The sequence below is a fragment of the Arachis hypogaea genome, chromosome 2, assembly GCF_003086295.3.
Source record: "Arachis hypogaea cultivar Tifrunner chromosome 2, arahy.Tifrunner.gnm2.J5K5, whole genome shotgun sequence".
NCBI classification, from domain to species: Eukaryota; Viridiplantae; Streptophyta; class Magnoliopsida; order Fabales; family Fabaceae; genus Arachis; species Arachis hypogaea.
This window is the reverse complement of record NC_092037.1, coordinates 92925799-92951460: the sequence shown is the minus strand read 5'-3', so window position 1 is coordinate 92951460 and position 25662 is coordinate 92925799. Positions and strand designations below refer to the sequence as shown.

The window sequence follows — 25662 nt, the reverse complement described above, 5'->3', positions numbered from 1 at the left end:
TCTCAGTTCGTTGGTTTTTCGAAGATCTGGGTGCTCCTCAGTCGTCTCCTACTGATATTTTTTGTGATAACCGCAGTGCTATTCAAATTGCCCATAATGATGTGTTTCATGAACGCACCAAACACATTGAGATTGATTGTCATTTTGTTCGGCAACGTATTCTTGTTGATGCTGTTCGTCTCATTGGTGTTGGAACACTGGATCAGACTGTTGATATCTTCACGAAAGCTCACCACCCGACTCGTTTTCGGGCTTTGTTATCCAAACTCAAGTTGGTTTCTTTAGCTCCCACTTGAGTTTGAGGGGGATATTAAAGAATCATTAGAATCAATTTAGATAATCATTAGAATCATTTTAGATCAATTAGTATCGTCTATATTTATATAGTATATCTGTACATTAATTGTAGGATTCTATGTCTTTATTACTTTGATTCATTTAGCACCTATAAATACTCCTTGTATATTGTACTTTTAAACACACTCAATAATATACTTTTCAGATTCTCTCCTCACTCTCTTGTTTCTAACATGTATTATTATTATTATTATTATTAGTTACACGTGATCCGAACTCAAACAAAGGAGGGAACAAGAGGCTTCTCTTATTCCCATGAAGCATTTTAGTGCTCTTTGGCGTTTTTTGTTCAAAGTTTTTCAACTTTTTCTCTGGCACCACTAACAGCATGCCTAAGTTTAACTATTATTTTTTATTTTTTATTCATGCTTAAATTAATAAGTTAAATACATACTTTATTGGCATGACCTAATGGAGTTGAAGAATTTTTAATACAATTTGATATCTCGGAATATGTTTTTTTAATAATAAAATAAAAAAATTATTATTTTTTCAAACATAAATTTTAAACTTTAATCTTTTAAATATGATTTTTTTTTTTTGCATTTAAACAAGTTTGCTGGATCCAACGAACTCTATAAAAATTGACAAGTTCGCTTAATCCTCCGACGAACTCCACTCAAGTTTTTTAAAACATGCACTTTTAATCCATATTATTGTCTAACAAATAGTATATAGATTTACCAACAGTATATAGGTGAACTTGTCAATTTTTATAGAGTTTATCGGAGTCCGACGAACTTGCTTAAATATAAAAAAAATCGTATTTAGAGAATTAAAATTCAAAAATTATGTTTGGAGAAATAATAATTTTTTTATTTTATTATAAAAAAATCCGCTACTTTTCTGGTAATCTCTTTATTTTATTTTATTTTATTTTCTATTTTTGTATTTCCATTTATGTAACTTTTCCCTTAATTAATCCAAACTTCTGTTTCAAATGCCCAATCATCAAAACGTTTGGATAGTTTTATAGTATATGCTTCTTTTTCTTAGAGATTGCAATCATTCTTATTAATATATCATGTAGTAATTAAACGATATATTCTTTTGAAACTTAATTAAATTTCTTCGTTCTATCTCTTACATGCAAAGCCTCTGATTATATTAGGATAAAATGTTTTAAATTAATATTAATATTTATGTGTCTTTTTTATTGATTTAAATTTTTAAAAAGAATTATTTTATAATATAATTTGTTTTTATAACTTAAAAAGTTAGAAGTTAATCTTTGTTGATCCAAAAAAGATTAATATAAAATTAATAAAAAAAAACCTATGTAAATATTACGTATTTTTTTATCGATTTAAATTTTTAAGAATAGCAATCTCATAACTATCTCTACTGGAACATCAAGTTTTGAACACCACTTGTTTATTCTTTTGTTTTTATCTCAAATTCAAAATAATAGCATATATATGTAATTCAATTTTGAATAAAAAGTTATGCAAGTAAATTCCGTCATTAATTATTTTCAAAATTCGTACTTTCATCCACTTCTCACAATAATTGCTCTACCAAGAAAGTAGCCAATTACTACATTATCAAAGTAAATTCTCATTCCAACAAGCTTTGGACTTTTAGAACCTACCCTCAATAATTGGTAAATTTAATCATATCTCTAAAATATAGAGTTAGCGAGTTTGAAACCCTCAACATACTAATCTATTTAGATCAATTATTACTCTATACCTGTATCAGTCTTTAGTTTCAAAGCATCAACAGTTTCTAATGATGAAATGTCAGAATAACTTAGAAATTTTGACAAGAAATTCTCATATATATGCCGTCACTACAATAGTAGCCACAGGACATCTTAACTCATAATAATAATATTAAGGTAAATTATATGGTAAAAATATAAATTTATAGATTTTTTTTATGTGATAAAAGAGAAATTAAAAATATTAAGATTTATATTTTAAATATTAATAAAATAATAAAAAATAATTATAAAAAGAATTTAATTTTTTTATACAATTTTAATTTATATAGTAGAATGTTTTAATAATAATTATAATAATACTAATAATAATAATAGTAATAATAAAAAATATTAATTATTTTGTTAATATCTATTCATGTAATGGGGTTCGGCTATATTTTTATATTGGTTGCTGAAGATTTAACACAATTCTACTCCTTTATCTGGACTTGGGACCGACTATGTACCGCAAGTGTAACATAGGCAGAGTTATTTTATTAATATCTATAAATTTACTAAATTTTTTTATTTTTTAATCGAGTTTTTAATTATTTTTAATTTTGTAATTAAATTATTTTTATGTTAATAGTATTAAAATTAATAAAATATTTTTTAAAAATATATATAACAAAAGATATAATTAAAATTTTAATTATAAATATTTTTAATTTGTAAAAAAATGTTCAGTTAATTTTAATATTTTTATAATATAAAAAATTAAAAATAATATAAAAATTTAATTATAAAAAAAAATTTAATTATAAATTTAATAAAATTATAAAGAGGAAATAGAATAACTAAATCTAATAATAATAATATATCATACCTATACTATAAGGTTAATTTCTATATCTAGCTAGTGTCCTAGCATTAACCAACTGTAACTTAACTCTATAGTGTATGTAATAATTTTTCTTTGTTATATTTGTGGGTCACATTTTTTTGTTCTCCCCAATGCATGGGGCTACTCAACTTAACCTACCACACCAACAAATTAGTTCCAATACTATGGTCTTTTTATATGGACCACATTCCTTGTCTCCATCAACCTCCATTAATAATGGCTATAAAATTGCTTCTATATTAATTAACTATGACCAACTGTCTAAGCCAAAAAGAGTGATGATATTAAATAACCCTAAGTGATCTTAAATAATTGCTGAAAATTTTCTGAAAGTGATTTCTGTCTTTAAGTGTATGAGATGTATTAATACTATTTTTTTCCCTTTTATTGGCCTATATGTTGGTTCCAAAAGTTGCTTTTTAGTTTATTTCATATATAAAAAAATTGTTGCACAAACCTAAAAAGGTGGTAGGGTTTGGGTCGGCAAATGATAAATAAATAGTATTGTTATTTTTTTTTTTTACAAATTGATTAATGCTACATTATGATTGGAAAAATATATATTAGCTTGCTTCTTTTATTAAATAAAGATGGTTATGGAATGAAATAAAATAAAATAAAATAATATACTCATAATCATCTAAAGATAATGTAATATATTAAATAAGTTTAGACAATTCGGGTTGTTCAGTATTGTGTATATATATTATTACTTCCTCTCCTCCTACAAAAGTGTGTACCATTTAAAATGAACAAAAAGCAACAATAATTATTTTAGAAGGGACGGAGCAAATTAATTTTTTTCTTAGAAATGTTACCATATGCGACCCAACACACACTTAAGGTGCTGTATAATGTATATACATCAGCATTGGAAATATAATTTTCAAAGATCAGAGATCCATGCCTAGCATGAAGGTTGAAGCTAATCATGTGGTATACAGATAGATTTTGATGTTCCTTCATATTTGATATTTTATATATTAACTAATAATTATAAAATAAAAAATATATACAATTATTTAATTTATATATAAAACATTTATATTTAATAATTAATTTATAGGATAAATTTATCATCTAATTATACAAGTACTTCATGTTTTAGTGCATTTTCAGTTTTTCTGGGTCATTAGGAACCTCCTAATAAATAGTAAGCATTAAACATAAAATGGTTAAATACGATTGTCTTAATGTATAAATTGAAAATTTTGTTCATCTCTAACCCTTTTTTTTATATATAAAATCGTCTTTAAAATTTAAAATTAAGTTTTAAAATTATTTTTTTTACTTAAATATTAAAATTTTAGATTAAATTATCCATAATAAAAAAATTATAAAATAAAAAAATAAAAAATAAGAGAAAGAGAGTATTTCTGTTTCTCCGAATAGAAAAGGAAGAAGAATAAAGGGAAAGAAAAGAAAAGAAGCTGTTCACGATCTACTTCTGTCTCCGCTATCACTGTCACTTTTGTAAGATTTTAGTCTCTAAGGTAAGAACAATTTTAAAACCAAATTAAATATTAAAAATAATTTTGTATGCAAAAAAAAGTTAAAAATAAAAATAATTTTCAATTTATATTTTAGAGACCAAAATTATTTTTAACCTAATATAAAATCATGGAAATTAAAAATAATGTGCAAAACTAAAATAAACTAAGATAATATAATGGAACTTGGATCTGATGTCACAGTAGGTTTTGTCGGTGCAAAATTGGGATAAATTAAACAGGTGAATATAACTTCCATTTTTTTTATTTTGGCCCACATATGTTAATTATTGTGAAGATGGGGACTATATACAAGTAAATAGAAAAATTACTGCATTTGGCCAGGCAGATAATAGTAATTAAGGAGATATTTCTTCAGCATTGCGAAAAATTAATTAAAAATAAAAAAAATAAAAAAGAAGGGTAAGGCTTGATTGATATCATGATATTACCCCACATAAGCATGTGAGTCAATCAATCAAAGATTAAGGAGGCATAAGTATCAATAATGTATGTGTGATCCACATAGAAATTAAAGTGACATATATGGACAATATTTTGAACATTAATGGAAATGGAACGGTCCTAAGTGTTGAAAATAGAACTTATCAAAAAATGGCAAATTAATCAAAACAGGTAAATGAAGGTAACTAATTATACATACTAGTACTCGGTCTTATCCCATTATGATTATGCTATGTCCATGACCTCATGTCTTACATATTAGATGCCATATAATTGCAAATTAAATGATAAATTTTTTAAAGTGGTCCGCGAAATTTACGTAATATATCGATTTAGTTTTTGAAATTTTAATTGCATTATTATTATATTTAAAATTAAACTCTATATACTATAGTGGTATTTTAATTTTTTTTTCTTATCATACTGGACAATAATAAAACAACATTGTTTGCTTTAGTGTGGTTAATTAAAGAGGGTTCTTTAAGTAGGTGTACGGAGGAGAAAGGTTAAAAGCAATGCAAGTTGATATGAGTATGTGTTGTCCCTCTCCTTGCATGGGTTGTTTTTATTTCATCTTCCATTATATTTGTGATCATCATAAATATCACTATCAATCCTTGTCACTACACCATGAGTAATATAATGATGAGTTATTGTTAAATTATCCCAAGTTATTCTTTCTTTGTCTCTAAAGATGAGAAATTATTGTATGTTTGTAGAATATTTAAGTAGATTATTATTGTATTTTTCATTCATTTATAAATTAATATTTTAAATAAAAAGTGTGGATTTTATCACAGTAAATATTATTAATATTAAAAATATAATTATTTATGTCTTTTCGTGTGTATCAACTTAATTTTTTTAAAAAAAGTGATATCATAATATAATATTGAAACTTCTATAATTTAAAAGTCTAGAATTTGATTCTTGTTAATCCTAAAATAAAAAATTTTAACAGAAGATAAATAAATAAAAAAATATTAGAAGATCAGTAGAATTTATTATTTTTAACCAGTAGTTAATCATTAATATTTAAAAATATGAACTAAAAATATATTGTTAGATTATTAGACTAAAAATTGAACTGATGACAAAAAATTTTAACCAAAAATAATAAATTATGTTGACTTTTGAATTTTTTTCATAAAAAATATCTATGTTTGCGTAAAAAGACCCGTATTAGAAATATAATTATTGAAATGTCTGTTTTTATTAGTTTAAATTTTTATAAATTATTGCAATTTATATATTATTTTTTGAGCGGATAAATAATATTATTCTACCTACACGATAAGAATTGCTTAATTAGGACCTTAAGAATAGTCACTAATTTGTCACTAATTCGGCACAAAAATGATTATTTGTAAAGAATTAGCAACCAATTATCAATTGATTTTATTTTTCACTTATTAATCTCATGTTAGTTATTCAGGGCAAAGAGAGAAAAAATTGGCCTCTAATCCTTCACAAATATTATTTTTAACGATTAAAATGATAGTCACAAAATGAAAGATATTTTAATAAATGAATGGATTATTAAATATCCACTAATTAGCTACAAATTTTGTTGTACATAGTTCATCATAACTTATTCACTTAAAGATCAAGAAGTAGATGGAGTATGTGAGAAAATTAAATGTTGTACTTCAAGGCAAGGTCCAACTAAATTATTTCACATATTTGTACTACAATAATTAATGATAATAAAAGTGATAATATCAGCAAGTTTCAAAAGTGATATTAAAAGCATGTTTTATGTAATTATAGAAATTTTTTCGTTTGGTTGCTGCTATTGACATTGTAGATCCTTTTTGATTCCTCATGATGATATTTTGTATCATTCTATAGGGACAAATTGGATTATGTTTTTGAGCAAAATTTTATCAAACATATAAAGTGAAATCATGATCCAATGAATTTAGTTTGATGATACCCATTAAGTGATATGTTGTTACCCCAGCTAATAATAATAATATATAGTTTGTAAAAATGATAAATATATGAAATAAGAGTAATTCTAAATAGTAGTAATCATATGCATGCATAAATACTATAAGTTATTTGTTTTTTTTATGAATGTATTAGTGTATTCTTTTGCATACTTTGGACCTATTTAATAATATAGTTGATTTTAATGATTATTAATGAATTGGAGGTAAAACATTATTAATAACTTTATATAAAAAATAATAGAATTACAACATAATTACAACACTAGATAACTGCTCATTAACAGCTTGATATAATTGCATAACAAAATATTATTAAATTACTAAGATATTTTATAATACATACTGAAATATGAATGTTTACTTAGAATTCACACCCTTTTTCATTAATTTGATATTATTAGAAATTACACAAATTGCACATTATATTATTGATTTTCTTTTCACAGCATCAAAATTCGGATATCAGGGACCCCCAAAAAAAATAAATATCTTTTCTCTCTAGGAGTAAAAAAATATAATAAGAAAATAAAGTTATATAAGGTATCCTAAAATGTATTCAAATAACATTCATGGAGGTTTTATATCTGTTGTCAAATATACTTGTAGATAGCTTTTAAAGATCTGTAAATATTGTGGTAAAAAAAAAAAAACTATGAAATGAATGAGAATGAAGTCCAATAGAATACATATATGTGAAATAGTGGAAATCAGCAAAATAAGTATAGTGATATTATAAATATTAGGGTTTGGCTAATAAATGTTCTACAACCATCTCTCTTAAGGAAGCAAAAATATCAAAAAAATAATAAAATAAAAATAAAAACTTCAATACATTATTAAAGAATTTAAAAATTTTCATTTTTATTTTTTCCTTAAATAGTACATGCTATATGATGCTGGATAAAAGACAAAATACCTTCTAGTTCACACTTTGTCTTGTAATTCAAAGTCTTCAATCCTTGATATCTTTCTCCCCCATTAATAAGATTTCACAGCAATAATTTTTAACCCCCTGAAAAAAGCACATAAATGCTATGCTTTTTGAGAATAAACAAGTTACTGACACCGACTCAGTGCTTCTATGAGAATAACACAATTTGTTGGCTACTTTGCTAACTTATTACTTTTCTATATATCCAAAAAAAAAAAAAAACATAAAAACAAAAAAAGATGTCTTGTTTCTATCATCTGTTGGTTGCATACATGATATATATTGCTCAGAAATTGATTGAGTATCTATCTGGCTTTGAGACAAACCCTTCATCATTCCCTTATCATCATAAAATACTGATGATAAATTTAAGAATTTTTGAATTTGGTTAATGAATGTACTAACATTATAATTAACATTTTTCAAGGCAAACATTTTTTATTAAAAAAATAGGAATTTTAATCTACTAGCTAATACGACATAAAAAAATAATTTTACACAAAATATAAAAAACATCATTAATTGAAAACATGTTTATCTTACCAACAAAACTATATATATATATATATATAGGATGACACAATTTAGGACTAGTTTAGGTCAATAATGTTTATCCAACATAACCTTTTTCGTAACTCACACTTTAGATTCCAAACCACTCACATCATATCCTTACAGTTATTTAATTCAATGATGTTTATCCCAATTTGATTAATCACTTTGACTTTTAACCTATGCTGATTATTACAAAAATATATATTTAATTTCCTTCTCAAAACCCCATAATAAGAAGACACATACGTATGCTAATGTTGAAGAAACAAAAGCATATCATCTGAAACATGACGAGAAAAAAAAATACTATATAATATTATCATGAAAATTATGAACTCACCTTCAAAAAAGTGAAGCTAGCATCACAAATACTCAAAAATCAGCCTCCATCTTTTTGCATTTCCAAATGCTACGAGGTGCAGCAGGTCATGATGGGGAAGAGGGGCACATGAAGAACTAACTCATAACAAAACTATTTAATTTATTCCTTTTCATAATATTTAACCTAATAATTAAGGCTTTGAGAAATTTAGTATATTAATAATAATCTAATATATACCTATTATTATGAAATAGAAAAGAATGAATATTACAAAATATTTTTAGGTTGGTGAAATAGAAAAAAAACACTCATATTATTAATGATCTCTTCATGAGTTAGTATTGCACGTGCCCTGCTTCTCCATCTTGCTCAGCATGCACCCTTTTAATTCATTGCCACTAGCTAAGAGAACCTTATTAGCTTTGAGGTTGTAGAATGAAGAACAACAACAAAATTAAAAGAATAATAATAATAATAATAATAATAAATAGAAGAAATAATTAAGAGATAGAGAAAGAAAAGGGTTCACAAAGTGTGGTGTGGTGAAGTTTATGAGAGACACACATGAGGTTCATCTTTGTGTGGATTCAAGGGTTACTCATTTATAGCAAAAATGTGGAATTTTAGGGTGAATTTTTAAAAGGTGAGGAGCAAGAAGTGAAAGGCTTAGTTGGGTGTGGGACCTTTTTATTATTTTTCAACCCCAAACAGCTTGTCATAAGTCACAATTACAATATAGGACATTAGGACCACTTACTTACTCATATCACTTACCATATTATGCCTTAAATTAATTACCTATGTTTCTGAAATATCCCTAAAAAAACACATTAAAATAATAATATTATTATTAATCATTTTTTTATATACTACTCTTTTTATTTTAAAATAATTGTCTAAAAAAATTTAAAATAAATTTTAATTGGATTCATAAATTCATTTTCTTTTATTGAGTAAAAAGGTATAGGTAGAAAAAAAATTTTTGTACAAGTAAATATATGTAATTAATAATTATTTAATTAAGGATATTATAGAACAATAATTAATGTTTAAAATACAAAATAAGCTAATATAGAGAGAATAAATTTTAAAAATAAAATTTATATTTTTACACTGATACCACCTAAACTGGACTGAACAAAGAATATTTATTAATTATAATTGGACTAGGTCGTGCATTTATGCCTTTGGAAACAGAATAAAACTTGTAATAGGAGAAAAAAAATAATTAGTGTTTGTAAGGGCTCAGTGAACTATATGCTAGAATTTTTATTCTCTGAGAATTCACTCAGTAGGCATGGGTTTTATTCATTTTTAAAAGGTCAAACTAAGCTTCCTGACAAGGCTAAATCCAAAGGAGGTTCAAGGGTTGATGGAACTATAGACATTTTTTATCTTTTTGTCATTATTTAATTATAAGTATTCTTATACATATATATTGTGTTGTGAAATTAATTAGTCCTTAATTATTAATTAACCTTAAGATAATGTCAATTAAATCTCCCTCTCAGTTTAGGGTTTTTCTTATTTTTCTCCTGATGAGCACCTTATTCTTCTCTTTATTAGAGTTATATTTTATATTATAATAAAATACATAAAATTTTAAATAAGAAGAGAGAAAAAAAGTTCATCAACATAGAAGGGTATCCATTTAAAAAATTTCTATTTCACAAAAAAAAAAGGAGAAAAAGGAAAACTGTTGCATTACACTTGTATGCTCACTGAATAGGGTTTGTGGTTGATAAGCTACTTAATTACAGTCATGGATTCAAATTGTTAACCACGTCATTTGATGCGGTTATAAAAATATTATATTATAGTACAAGCGATTTTACACCACAACTATAGTGTATTTTTTATTCACATAATGTGATTACAACTTAATCCTATTATTAGGATGTGTATCAAGTCACAATGACCTCAATGCACATTGTGATGATGATGTACTTAATATTTTGATTTTTAACAAATTTTTATTTTGATATATTAAAAATTAATTTATTATTTAAAATTTGTTATTGATCAATGATTATTACATACACAAGGAAGATTCGAACTTTTAACACTTATTTAAGCAGATAAAATAAATTGGCCTGGTCATTTTGTAATGACGATTAAATCGTGTTATAATGATATTTTTACTTAATTTTTTATAATTAAATTTATTAAAAAATTTATTTAATATACATATTAAATATTTATCTAATTTATTAAAAATTAAAGAGTTTGAACTAAAATTTACTAAGAAGTAATTTGAATATTCAATCTAAAAAATTTTATTTAGCCAAAATATTAAAATTATATATACAGACAACGAAGGTAACTAAAGTCTTCACTTAATTAACTCTTAAAATAAATTGATATTATAAGATTAAATAAATCAATCAATTTTAAACCTTTTTATTACCTCAAACAATATTACGATTTAAATTATATTATAATTTTATGTTTTGTATTTAATTTTTTTTCTCTTAATTTTATGTAAAATTTGAATTTTCCCTACTTTAATTTACACGGAGCACTTGAAATTCAAATGGGATTTTCTAGTAAGTTAAGTTTATTAAATGAAAAAGGTAGAAAGTAGAAGGTCCTTCCCCACACCTTACAAATAAGATTTGAGGAATAGGGACTAGTTTATCATGAATTAATTGTAGATATGGCCAAAATGGAAATAGCTGTCATTTTCATATCTCACTGTGATATAGCCTAGTGATGAGTAGGTATTATTCTTAACATTTAAGCTAAATCTTCTTTAACTACCCATAACAACGATATTTATTGGTCTAATTTAATTGGCACCATAAGCAGTTTCAGCATGCCCTTGCTTAGTAGTAGGTAGGGGTGTTCGCAGTGCGGTTTGGATCAGTTTTGAGTCAAAAATTCATTCAATTCAAACACTAATTTTATTTGCGGTGCGGTTTGGATTGGATATTTTTTAAAAAGAAATCCGATTCGATCCGATCCAATTTCAAGCGGTTTGGATTGGATTGGATTTGCGATTTTATAAATTAAAAAAATTAAATACATATAACAAGTCTCAACATCAAATTTTAAATAATCAACAATGACATAACAAGTCTCAACAATATCTTAAAAAGCCAACAATAACATAACAATAGAAATAAAATTATAGATTAGTTAAAATAAATAAATAAATAACATTTTGAATATAAAATATTTATTAAATAATAATATATGAAAAATATAAAAAATATAAAAAATTGAACATGTTATAAGTATAATTGTAAATTAATAATAAAATAATAATATTATAGCACATTGTGCAGTTTGGATTGGATTAAATCAGTTATGAAAATTAGATCCAAAATCTGATCCGATCCAATAATTTACAAAAAATATAATCCAATCAAATCTGAATTAGTGCGAATTTAATCAATTTTTGGTTTGAATTGAATTGGATGAATGATTTAATTTGGATCGATTTGGATTTGAACACCCTAATAATAGGATAACTTTAGCAATAGGGTGTTCTTGATCATCACATGAATCATATGTAATATAAATTTCACAACTAAACTTTTGAATTTTTACGTTATGTCATTATCTATTTTCCTTATAATTGAATTGGGGGATTTTGAAAATCTTATTGGTGAACAATATGCTTGCCCATATTGAGAAAATATGAAAGTTTCTTTTGCATGAGGTTGTTAGGGTATATAACTTTTTAGGTGAAGTAAAATAATACGTGATGACAATCTTTGTCTAAAAATTTAAATTAATAAAAAAATATATAAATAATTATATTTTTAATATGTATTTTTATATAATTTTTTTGTTTTAAAATATGATTGTGAATAAGTCTTTTTTTTCTTTTAATCCATTTTTTGCTAAATATTTTTTATTAATTACTTATTTGGTTATAGAAGTTCTAATATCTTATAATAATATTTATTCTAAAAATTTAAATCGATAAAAAATGTATAAATTTGTATAACTAACATAATATAACAAGAAAATCAAGAAGCTAAGGCATTATTTATATTATTATAATGATGACTAATAAGAAATGTTTTCTAAGAAAAAAATTTAAATTAGCAATAGTTATATATCATATCTGAAAATTTTCTTTTTAGTAATTTTGTCATAAAATTTTTTATTCCAAAAGCTTAATCTATTATTAGTTAGGTAGATGTACATAAATTATTATATATCTATTATGTCATTCATACAAAAACCTTTTGTAAGCTTCAAGTGTAAGTGTAACTTGTTGTATGTGTCATTGTTATTGTTATTGGAAAATCTGTGCATTGGCTTCGATCTTATGAATTCTACTGCTTAATTCAAAAAAGAAAGTTCTTCTGTATAAAATAAAAAAAATTAGAAGGATAGAGAATCAACTTGATGGATATTTCTATTTGATCTGTTAACCAAAGAATTATTCTTTCATCACGACAAAATAAAAAATAGTAGTCACTAACTCACAAATCCAACTTATCCACCTCTAATTAAATCATATATATAGAGTATTATGTAAATTTCAGTAACACGCATAGTTTTATACTATACAGTTAAACCTTATATATATATAAGTGAAAAACAATGAAGAACAAAGTAAAAGTAGTGAAATTCATTAAAGCAAATAGAATACAAGGGTTAAGGGTAATTTAATTATATATACTACAATAATGAAAAGTTGAGTAGTAGTTGAGCACTAGCTTAGAAGGCCACTACTATGCTTGAAAATTTCCAACTCAATTCACTAAAAATAAGTTCAATTTTTGTCATTATTATTGTTCCACCAACTATATATGAAAATGAAATTTGATACTGTGCATGCTATAGGGAACTAAAGATAACACTTTTGTATGGTATCTACAGTGATTTTACCATGTTTCCTAAATAGGATTTGTCAATCAATTGTATATAGTGAAAATTGGATTTGTTATCAATCAATTTATGAAAGCATTTTTGTCTTTCCCAAGGTGAATTTTCTTTTTGTCAATCAAAAGCAAACAAAAAATCGCTTCCATTCTTTGAATTCAACAATTCAAATGATCCATACCACAATAGTGAGTCTATAGAACAATTAGCAAACAACTACGTGTTTGTAGCTTTCTTTTACTTTTCTTTATTGCATATATGATTCTTTTTCCATTTCTTATTCTTCTTGAGAAGGGATTGATGTGGATGTGGTAATTAAGGTCTTAAGTCTTTCTTTTTGAATTTACTCTCTCTCTCTCTCTCTCATTATTTATTTATTTAATTTCTTACAAGCTAAGACCCACTTCTGCCAAATTGTTGAATACCATGTCTCTTTCCATGTCCACTCTTCTTATGAAGACCATATAATTTTTTTTTTCCTTTCAATTTTCATGCTTTATTTACTACTAGTAACAAACTAACAATACATAAAAAGAATAGTGTAGAAAGGATCGGAAAAGGGAAATCTTTGTTTTTCTCATTTGTTGATCTCGTTTCCTAAGACAAAACTTTCTTAAGAGTTAAGATGATTATGTTTATGATCTCATACATGATTTTAAATTGTGATATATATATATATATATATATATATATATATATATATATATATATATAACTATAACGATAATTGTTGACCAAACCAATACATTGATATCATAGTAGTTATACATAAAATAAAGGTTAAATTATTTTGTTAATCTATATAGTTTTATCAAATTTGAAATTAAATTCTTATATTTTAAAATTTTTAATTGATGAGTCTCTATACCATTTTTGAATTTATAATTACGTCTTTATCATTTCAAAAACATTTAACTTAACAAAATATGTATAAGTATATTCGTTAGTAGTGTGAGATTATTATAAAATTACTTCCCTCAAACAAAATACAATGCAAAAAATAAAATATAAAAAAATAAAAACACTCTTCTCAAAACTTAAGTTGATAGAAAAGAGTACATGAATGGTTATATATTTAATAGAGATGAATAAAAACGTTTTTGTAATATTAATTGTTTAAAAAGATCTAATTATAAATGTAAAATTGATGTAGGGATTCAATTATTTTTTTTAAATAATATAAAAATTTAATTACAAATATTAAAAACTACATGGATTAATAGAGTAATTTAACCTAAAATAAATTATACAATGTGTATATATAAAACAAAATAAATTTAAAAATATATATTTCGGTTATTTTATTATTAACTGTATAAGATATAATCATTCGTATTATTTTAAATAATTTAAATTTAAATAATAAATAATTTATAATATAGTATCAGAATTTTTATAACTTATAAATTTAGAATTTAATTTTTGTATATCTAAAAAAATTACAAAGCAAGTAAAAAGAAAAAATTAATGTAAAATTTTCGCAAATCTAAGATACTTATACATTCTAAGACATTATAAAAAAGAAAAAGTCTCTAGCTCCTCCATTTCATTAACATTTAAGGCCAATCATTGTTGTTCAAAATTTAAACCCACATACCCTAAGTAGTAAGTAGAAACCTAAGTCCCCATATCAAAGGTGATGAAGATGAACAGGGTCCTTAAAACAAAAATATAGCCATATATGGCCTCCAATCACACCTAGATATAGGTCACATATGCTATTAGGAACACTATATAGTAGGTATTCATATGCTACATTAGAAGGGTCAAAGGAGTTCTACTACTATACACATGAAATTAAAAAGCAGCCACAATGCACATAATTAGAGCATCAATAATGTAATCATAATGTTTTCTTTGTTTTTTTGGATTTATATGCTTGTCTTCAATAATTAAATTCTATAGGAAAAAACTTTTTATTTGATTTGCAAAAAGTTAACAAGTACAATACATATACAACACATGTAGACGTTATTATAAGAATGAATAAGATAGATGGTGGTGGCATTCTCTTTTGCCTGAGGAAAGGGTAATCAATCATTCAAATGATGCTAAGGGTTAAAGGCTTTTTGGTGGGGCGTGTTTTAATTTTAGCCCATCAAGATCTTAGAGGATATGCTATGATTTGTGATCATATGAATTAGTGGGAGCGTGAAAATTAATTCATTTGGGTCCTTCACACAAGTCTTAGTTCAGACATGTTTGAAACATTTGGCATATTAGAAAATGAAAGCCAACCAAAGAGAATGGACACTCATCTTTACTGAAAATTACTTTAATTCTTCTATGAACTCGGTGCACCTAAGCTATAAAAGGGGACAAATTAAAGTTGAATAAAGTTTGAAAACTTTGTTATATAAATATATCTTTCTATTATAAAGAAGATATTCAAAAAGTTTGGCACAAACTTTTTTTTTGTTATTTCAAAAGTTTGAACTCAAAACATTTTAGTCAGAATATATATTAGATATTTATCAATTTAACAATAATCTCATATTTGTTATTATTTATGTATTTAATTTACAAAAAGATGAATTAGTAGTCCTATTAATACACCAGTATTAAAATAAAAAAAGAATGTGTCAGTAACAATTATTGTATTTATCATGTTTAGGGTTTTCTACCAATGCTTGAAGTATAATGATTGAAACTTAAGGTTGAAGGTGTATAAAATATTTTATGTAATCATATTTTTTTTTAAAATTTAAGTTGATAAGAGAAGGCACATTTTATATTTTTAATACATCTCTTATATAAAAGTTTCTATAGTTTTTTTTTTTAATTTGTGTTATACTAATTTTTTTTCTTTTTCTTTTTTTTTTTGGGGATTCAATAAGGATATAATCATGATATAACTTCTTTTAAAAGTTTAAACTGATAAAAAGAGATGCATAAATGGTTTTTATCTTTAATACATCTCTCTGCACAAGAGGATCTTTTCGAATTTGCATAAATTTTTGTATAGACATTCTTTCTCTTTTTATTAACCTTATGATCAAATTTTTTCTTTTGGAGTCAACAATGATCAAATTCTAAACCTTTAGACTATAGAATATCGTCTAATAACATGTCATGATATCACTTCTCCTAAAAATTTAAGTTAATGGGTGAGGCACATGAATGATTGTATCTCTAACATACCTTTTCACACAGAGCCTCTTTTGAGTTTGCATGAAATTGCATACGTTTTCTGTTTTTATTTTTTTTAAATTTGTTTTATGCTAATTTTTTTTTGAGTTTAATAAAGATTGAACTCTAAATTTTTCGGTCATAAAAACTCTAATATTAAATCACGAGATCACTTTTTTAAAAAGTTTAAACTAATAAAAAAATTGATGATTATATCTCTAACATTTTAAATATATAAAATAGATTGATAATTTAGTATTTTATTTTCTGCAATTAAAGGTTTCTACTTAGCAGCATTTAGTGTAATGTTCTCTTTTAGAGTACCGGAAAATGGTTTATTTTATTCCAACAATTGTTGGAAATCGCTACTAAATGAGTCAAATTATTTGTAGCAGTTTACAACCGTCGCTATTTGCTATTTAAAAATTAATTTGAAAAATTACTGAAAAATTAATTTGATGCAATTTAGTTAAAGTATTATTATCACTATAACATAGTATTATTGGAAGTAAGTTAATATAATTAACCTTATAGTTAATACTTAATAGTTCCATGGTCCAATAAATTAAGATGAGGTACATGCATACTTCTCTTATCCTTGCTGCCATGTGCTTAATGATATAATGTAATGTTGGATGCAGCATTGATCTGGCATTCCACTCTACCAAGGCCACTGAATACTGATAGTGATGTGAGTAGTACAAGACAATATTACCCAAATTTTTTATAAACGTAGAAGAATGGGAATATGTGAAAATAAAGATACATTTTGGACAACCTCTTTAGCTTTAATTTATAATTATAATAACATAATATTATTACCTCAGACATGTCAATTTTGTAGGCTGCACTTGACATCACACTCTTAATAAATAGAAGGTTTATTTTTAATTAATTGTATGCACTTAAATTGTAAAAGTCAACAGCTTTATATATTTTAATATTATCATCTAATTAATTAAGCATTTGTCTTGTACAAATTTTAAATAATAATAAATAATTGAATTAACAATACATACTTATATATTTGTATAAATAAATTTAACACTAATAATATCCACAAATTAAACCTAAAAGTAATACATAATTTAATAAACTAACAAATGAAAGTAGTGGTTTATGAGGTGCTGAAACAAAGTGACAAACCAATGAAGTAGGTAAGGTGTCATTGGACACATTGCTTAATGGGAATAACACTCACAAGCACAATGTTTAATAGTGGAATAAAATTAACAATAATAAAATCTAAGTTAGTTAATAACAATAAAAAATCTAAGTTAATATATGTAGTGGGGGATTATTTAATTAAATTAATTAATTAATTAATTAAGCATTTTATGAGTGCTACACCTTCAGAAAAACAACATCATGTGCTTTCAGCATGCCTTTCAAGTAAGACAACACTGTTTAAGATTTAATTATTACTGGGTTTTGCCAGTGTTTTAATAATTAATATTATATTTATGATTACTATTAAATCTTAATAAGTGTCTTGTGAATTGCAACTTTGCAAGAGTGTGGCTTGCACATTTTATTGAAGTCCCATGAACTTTCATAATTTGATTAATTAATATAATTTTTTTTTTGAATGAAAGAAATTGGTTTGGTACTTGAATTTGATTAGAAGTTGACACCATGATATCGTCATGGAAGCGCAAGCAAATCATGAAATCTTGCAAATATCGCTCAAATCTGTGACTAGACACTGAGAATATGAAATTTTTATTATGCACATAGCTTTTAGGGTAGGGACAAGAGGCATTATATTTTCCGAGTGATGAAATGCATGAATGCTAATTTTGTCCAATCAAAAGGGAAGAGAAAGATAATAAACATGATTTTAAGAATTTCCTTTTCTTCTTCTTATCGTGTCCCTAATGGGGATAATGGATACACAGTACACTCAAATTTTAATTGTGTAGTTCATCATCTCATCATAATATAGGAAAGTTTTTAAGTATACTGATGTAACTGTTAATTTTAATTATATATATTTTTTATAATTAAAATTAACGGTTAAAAATAAATAAAATACTGATATATCGATACACTTAAAAGTTTTTTCATAATATATAGGTAATTGAGTATCAACCTATAGTAATTCAAGAAGTATAATTATTAATTAAATTATACAAAATAATTTTTAATTAGTCAATATTAATTTATTTTTTATTGTCAAGTTTTTAATATGTATTTTTTAAAGGATTTATGATTTAAAATTTAAAGTAAAAAAACAATTTTATAAAACTAATATTAGTTGAATTTTCTAATTGAACTCTTATTAATTTGACTATTCTTGATGAGATTAACTACTAATTTGAGTTGTAATCGTCATGCACAGAAAATTGACACGTACGATATAAGGCAACATTAATGTGATTTAATTGAACATTTTTCATGAGTAAGACCAAATTTAGGGTACGGCAAGGAAACATATAATATGGCTATAGTTGACACGTTATATGATGAATAGTTTGAAAATTTGAAAATAAGTATCGCTTTCAAAAACATAGTGGACCGAAGTAAGCTCCTATGTCAATTCATGTTTTTTTTTTTGTAGGGCATCCATGCAAATTTATGTTGACTATTATAACAAAACATATAAAACCCATCATGGTAATACTACCCCTCTTTTTCGTCTAATAATAACTTTAATTTCGGATAAAACTACATTTCTTGAGAGGAATATAGAACAAACAAGAGAACCTTATTAGGTATATTCTTGGTTTGGGCGTATATGGGTGCTAGAGCTTTAAGGAGAGTAGTATTTATAATTTGAAAGACGTTTAAGTTAGTAGTGAAAAATACAAACGATTTTGTTCAATTGTAACTACGTACTTGAGGTTATCTTTGAGAGGACAGAGAAATTCAATCAGTTAAGTATATGGTTGTTCAAGAGGAATAAGGATTAAGAAAAAGGAAAAGTATAGGTAGATAATAAAAGTATTAAATAATGTAAAAAATTGATATATTGGATGTTTAATTCATTAGGTGTGTGGATAGTTATTCTAATATTAAGATTTAGGTAAATAATTTGGAGATGTAGTATGTTTTATTTGAATTAGATCAATTTTAAGACCTATTGTTCATATTATTTAAAGAAGTTATTGATTACTTAATATAACCCTAAAAAAATAACATATTTACAACAATGAATATTTAATTTCACCTAGTGTATTTATTATGAATTTGAAAGGAGTTCGTACTATATTTTTGTCAACTTTAGTGTGATACAATCTAATTTTGAGTATCTTATGGTTTAATTATGCTTCTAAAAAAGTGTGTTTGGGTTGATAAGGTGTATTAGATTCAGTTGGGGATATTGAATTATAACAGATCTATATTAGGGTTTAATGTTATCTATTTAAAATTAATTTGAATTAGTCAGGTAATTAATTAGTTTATTTGTTCATTTAAGTCAGAGAAAATTTTACTTTTTTTCTGCGAGATGCTAAAATGACACTTTCCTCCATCCTCTCTATTTTATAAATGTACATTCCTCTTCCTTTTAACCTTTAAGAAACGTCATCTTTAATCCATTTTAAATTTTTTGTGTTAACAAATATTAACTTTATCTATTTTTTAAGAAAAACTAAATTATTTTTTGAAAAAATACCCATTAACAAAAATTTTATTTTTTATCATTAAATTTTACTTACCAAAATATCCTTTAACAAATTATTTTTTATTGACTAAATTGTATTTTTACCAAAATACTTTTAAAAAAATTCATAATTAAATTATTTTTTCTAAGATATCTACCCTTCAATAATCTTTTAATTATTAAATTGTGATTTTACCAAAATTTTTGTTAAGAATTATTTTTATATTTTACTATTAATTTTTCGATATCAATATATATTATTTTAACATTAAATAAAAAAAATCTTACTACTATTAATATGTATAACAATTAATATATATTGATATTGAAAAATAATCATACTAAAATTTTATATTTAATATTAAAATAATATATATAGATATCAAAAATTAATAGTAAAATATAAAAAATTGTTAACGAAAATTTTGGTAAAATTATAATTTAATAATTAAAAAATTATTGAAGGATATTTTAGAAAAAAATAATATAATTATTAATTTTTTTAAAAAATATAATTTAATCAATAAAAAATAATTTATTAAAGAGTATTTTGGTAAGCAAAATTTAATGATGATAAAAAATAAATTTTTTTCTAATGGGTATTTTTTTTAAAAAAAAATATTTTTTCTTAAAAATTGGATAAAGTTAACATTAGTTAACACAAAAAGTTTAAAATGGATTAAAGAGGAGATTTTTTAAAAGTTAGAAGGGAGGAGAAAGTACATTTATAAAATAAAGAGAAAGAGAGTGTCATTTTAACATCTTGTAAGGGAGAAGAGTGAAATTTTCTCTTTAAATAAATGTTAAAAATTTAAATTCCTTTATATATGTAACAATTTATTAGCCAATAATAAATTTTTAAATGAAAATAGATCCACAAGATTAATACTTAATATGTGGGAAAAAATAAAAAAAGAATAGTTATTTATTTTGTGATGAGATGACACCTTTTTTTTTGTACCGTTTTGTAATATATCTCGAGAATTGAGTTTTTTTGGGCTTTTTGGGCCACTGCAAAAGCTATATATTCTATCCACTTGGCCGAATTAAGAAAAAGTCTTCGTTGATTTATGCTTGCAAATATTTTTTTTAGTTTTCATAAATTTTGAAAATAAAATTTCTATCATGCATTCCGGATTATGATGATTTGAAAGTAAATGTAGTTGGTGGTGAAACAATTTATGAGTATTTTGCACGTAACTGTTTATTGAACTATGCAATTTGTTTACGCTGAATAATCCACTGAAAATTATTTTTTTTACTAAGAAAAAATATTTAGTTGGCAAACTAGGTTACTTCTAACAATAGATAGATCAAGAGACATATATATTGTTACTTATTATGTAATAATGAAGCTCGAAATGTTTATCATCTATTTAGAATATCAATTTACTCTTGTGGAGCAATGGATGTTGTATCCATAAATAGAACAGTTAGATAATTAATTGGCATTTTGTTAATAAACATCATACAAAAAGATTAGGATTCTAAACTAAAATCTACAGTTCTAATCAATAAATTTACAGCTTATATGACAATTTTGCATTATACAAATTATGGTTTGATCTTTGAGTTTTATCATTATAGATTCAAAAATACCACCTCAAAATTGCTATAACTCACGGGTGTAGTAAAATTGCAATGTCTCTACAGTGTCATAATTACACTTACCAAAGCAAAAAGTCTTTGGAAAATTTGATCAAATGTGATCATATATATTATCTTTTTTTCAACGTATGACAGGTCAAAGACTAATTCATTACAGATTTAATAAGTTCTATTTAAGGGTTTGCTACTTGTTAATTAGTTGCTGCATACACAAGGCATAATTTAAATTCTAATACTTACTTAAATAGACTAGTAAACTAACTCAAGTTGGTTATTGTGATTATATTACAATAGGTCAAGAAATTAATAATGTGATATTTTTGTTAGCAAATCATGCTGGTCCATTTTCATTGGGCTAATCTTGGCTGGATTCTTGTTGTAATAAAAAAAACCTTAAGCCCCCATACCAAAAAAAAAAAGTTAAGCCCCAAAAGGACAAAAATATGTGGCCACAGCCTTATTTTATTTAATTGATTTTAAATTATTTTTCAAGACCAAATAACATACAGAGGAATAGGAATATGTGGCCACAGCCTTATATGATACAGCCTTATATATGTTACAAATAATTTCTCTCTGTTTTTTTTTTGTTTAATTCATATTTCAAGTAATATTGAATCTTATCATGAACTTGTTAATTCTGTATATAAACAAAATGAGTACTAAATATTTTCATTTACACCAATCAATAAATTTTGGCATCCATTAACCGTTGATCAAAAGGAGGGTCCACCACTCTACCGAATGTTTTTTACTTTTTTGAATAAAAGTTCAAACATTTTCCCGCTTTTGCTTCAACAAGAACCGTTGCAAATTTTATATACGTCACACTTTATTTTGCTTTTCCATGTTGAAATTCATGTTTCTCTCACTTCATCCACCTTTATTATTATTTCTTCTCTGAATTTTGTTCCAGCATTATTGTGGTATGTACTATGTAGAGCTTAAGGAAACTGGGTTGACACCAAATTGGTAAGAGTCCCTCCACCAACCTCACTTGTATTGGATATTATCGTTTTTTCTCTTGTTTATTTTTCAATATGTATATATATAGCTGCAATTTGTGTTTCTATGAACCATGTTTATTTGAAACTTTGTTGCTTCCAATTTCTTCTTAGCAAATGTAGCTGCCTCTTGAAAACACCCTTTTGGTGTTATATCTAGCCTTTTATGTAATTTGAGTTTCATTGTTGATATGAGAATCATTTTAGGGGAGAAAGTCTTACAATCCAAGGAAAGTAGCAATCAAAGTATAAATACTTTATCGAAAAAATATTCAGTTTGGTCCCTGAAGTGACACTCGAACTTCAATTTAGTCATTGAAGTTTTAATTGCCTCAATTTAGTCCCTAAACTTTTTAAATTTTAATCACGTTAGTTCCTGCGGTGGTTTCCGTCACAGAATCAATTGAAAAGTTTAGGGACTAAATTGAGACAATTAAAACTTTAAGAACTAAATTGAAACTCAAGTGTAACTTCAAGGACTAAATTAAGTATTTTCTCTACTTTATCCTCTCTGAACCTCAAACTTGCACAAGTAATGCTTCTTGGAATAGCATCCACTTTTGGAGGTTTCATTCAGTCAGCTTTGAATCTTTCATGGACTTCTTCAATGCAGATAATCAGGTCATTATTATGTCTCATGCTAGTGATTGGACAAAGCTTGCAAGAAACAACCTTGGATGAAACTCAAAACCCAAATGGTTTTGTTGAGGTTAATGATGAAAGGCTTCATCAAAAACTGAACAACAGAATGTTGAGAATTATTTCCAACATGTTCAAACCTCAGAGACTGATTTCACATTTTTTACAGGAAAATCTTATGAATCCTTTCAAGAATGCTATTTTTTCCAAGAAGATTGATTGGTCATGTATTAGCACAACTTGCAAGCAATGGATCAAGAATCCCTTGAACATGGCACTTCTTCTATGGATAACTTGTGTCATCGTCTCCGGCGCGATTCTCTTCCTAGTTATGACAGGAATGCTAAACAGAATCCTCACCAAGAAATCCCAAAGAGATGAATGGTTTGAAGCAAACAACCAAATCCTCAATGCTCTATTCACTCTCATGTGTCTATATCAACATCCAAAGAGATTCTACCATCTTGTTCTTCTTCTTAGGTGGAAACAAGAAGACATAACAATCCTCAGAAACTTGTATTGCAAGAATGGAAATCCCAAGCCTCATGAATTTTTTCACATGATGGTTGTTATTGTGTTACTCCATGTTAATTGCTTTGCTCAATATGCATTATGCAGCCTTAATTTAGGGTTCGACCGGTCTAAAAGGCCGGCCGTTGCAGTTGGTATATGCATCTCAATCGCAATTGCTGCTCCGATTTTCACAGGACTATACTGCTTTGTTAGCCCTCTAGGCAAGGAATATGAATCTGATGAAGTATATTGTTCAACCGGTTCAAGATTACCGTCCGAAACGAGCTTTTCTTTTGCATCAAGAAATGATCATGGCCTTGTTGTTATTGAGTATGCACCTGAATGGAGAGGAGGACTATTTGATCTTAAGCAAAATCTTTCTGTTGCATACCAAACACTCTTCTGTGGTTTTTGCACTTTTGGAAGGAACATGAAAAGGCTTCACTTTGGTAACATTTATGTTCACATTTCAACTTTTTTTCTATTTTGTATGGCACCCTTTTGCATCTTTAATCTTGCTGCATTGCACATTGATGATGAGAATCTAAGAAGAATCATGGGGTTCATTGGTATATTGCTTTCAGTTTTTGGTTTACTCTATGGTGGATATTGGAGGATTCAAATGAGGAGAAGATTCAATTTGCCACCAAATAATAATAATAAACTTTGTTGTGGGAATCAAAATGTTAGTGATTGCATGCAATGGCTATTCTGTTGTTGGTGTTCTCTTGCACAAGAAGTTAGAACAGTGGAATTCTATGACATAGTTGAAGATGAATTTTCATGCAAAAGTCAGAATCATGAAATGTTCAATTCTTCTTCACTTTGGAGCAGTCCTAGTTTGTCTAATAAGGTTTGGTCTGAAGAGAAACAGAAAAATCATGTTATGGAGGCTCCAATTGCACTGAGAATTAATGTGGAAGATAATGTCATTAGAAGAACATGAGGAGGGAAAATTTCGTGTTATGTATACATGTCTAGTTTCAACAAATATATCAGTGACTGATTTTAGTAGTTAATTTAATGTATAAATAGTATTTTTATTCATTATTAAAGAGAAAAAGGACACTCCGTGAAATCTCATAACCATTGATTTTTTTTTGGCTTTCCTAAATTATATAAAAAAATTAAGAAAAAACAGTCCAATTATATTAAAATTCCTTCCAAAAAGAAGTCAAAAAGTTCTATATGTTCAGTTGGCCTAAAGAACAATAATTGTGTCCTACAGAAAAGTGTAGTTATGTCCTTAATTAATAGGAATTAGGAAGCTTGTTGAATCCAATGATTCCCCTTTTCAATAATTCAATTATTCGCCTTTCCTAAAGAAGCAACAAAAGTTCAGAATTATTGCTTGGTTGGCATTTTAACAAAAATAATACTCTGAATATTACATACAAAAGGTAATTCACAAATTACAAAAAGACATTTTCTTTTTATTTTTATATATCCGCCAAAATTTAGGCACCATTTTCGAGACAAAATTGGCCAAATTAACTAATTTATTAAAAAATGTGGCCCCATTTTGTGACCCCTTTGGCTCTTCATCAAAGTCAAATAAGGCTTCTGCATTTGCAATTTGCTTAGATTTTTTGTTCATTTCTATTGCATTGATGTTACCGCCAAGTACCATTGTCATTCCAGAAGGAGGAAGAGGCAACGCAACAAATTAAATAAATTAAACAAAGCAATGACATGAAAA

The 25662-nt window shown here is 25.6% G+C and overlaps 1 protein-coding gene and 1 long non-coding RNA gene across 4 annotated transcripts; one reads left to right on the top strand and one right to left on the bottom strand.

Moving 5' to 3' along the window:
* Positions 1 to 7523: 7523 nt before the first annotated feature.
* Positions 7524 to 9197, bottom strand: LOC112751444 (uncharacterized). The gene is made up of 2 exons (XR_003176386.3): positions 8643 to 9197; positions 7524 to 7828 (listed from the first exon to the last, which is right to left on the bottom strand). It is a non-coding gene; the product is annotated as an uncharacterized lncRNA (long non-coding RNA).
* Positions 9198 to 22578: 13381 nt separating this feature from the next.
* Positions 22579 to 25049, top strand: LOC112751410 (uncharacterized). 3 transcript variants are annotated; one of them, XM_025800563.3, is made up of 3 exons: positions 22579 to 22779; positions 23425 to 24412; positions 24548 to 25049. In XM_025800563.3, exons 2-3 carry the CDS (start codon positions 23449 to 23451, stop codon positions 24907 to 24909), a joined length of 1326 nt encoding a protein of 441 aa, XP_025656348.1. In that variant the 5' UTR covers positions 22579 to 22779; positions 23425 to 23448; the 3' UTR covers positions 24910 to 25049. The 3 variants fall into 3 exon arrangements, with proteins under 3 accessions (XP_025656348.1, XP_025656357.1, XP_025656331.1); XM_025800572.3 differs by having other exon boundaries at positions 22580 to 22779; positions 23620 to 25049; XM_025800546.3 differs by having other exon boundaries at positions 22580 to 22779; positions 23425 to 25049.
* The last annotated feature ends 613 nt before the right edge of the window (positions 25050 to 25662 follow it).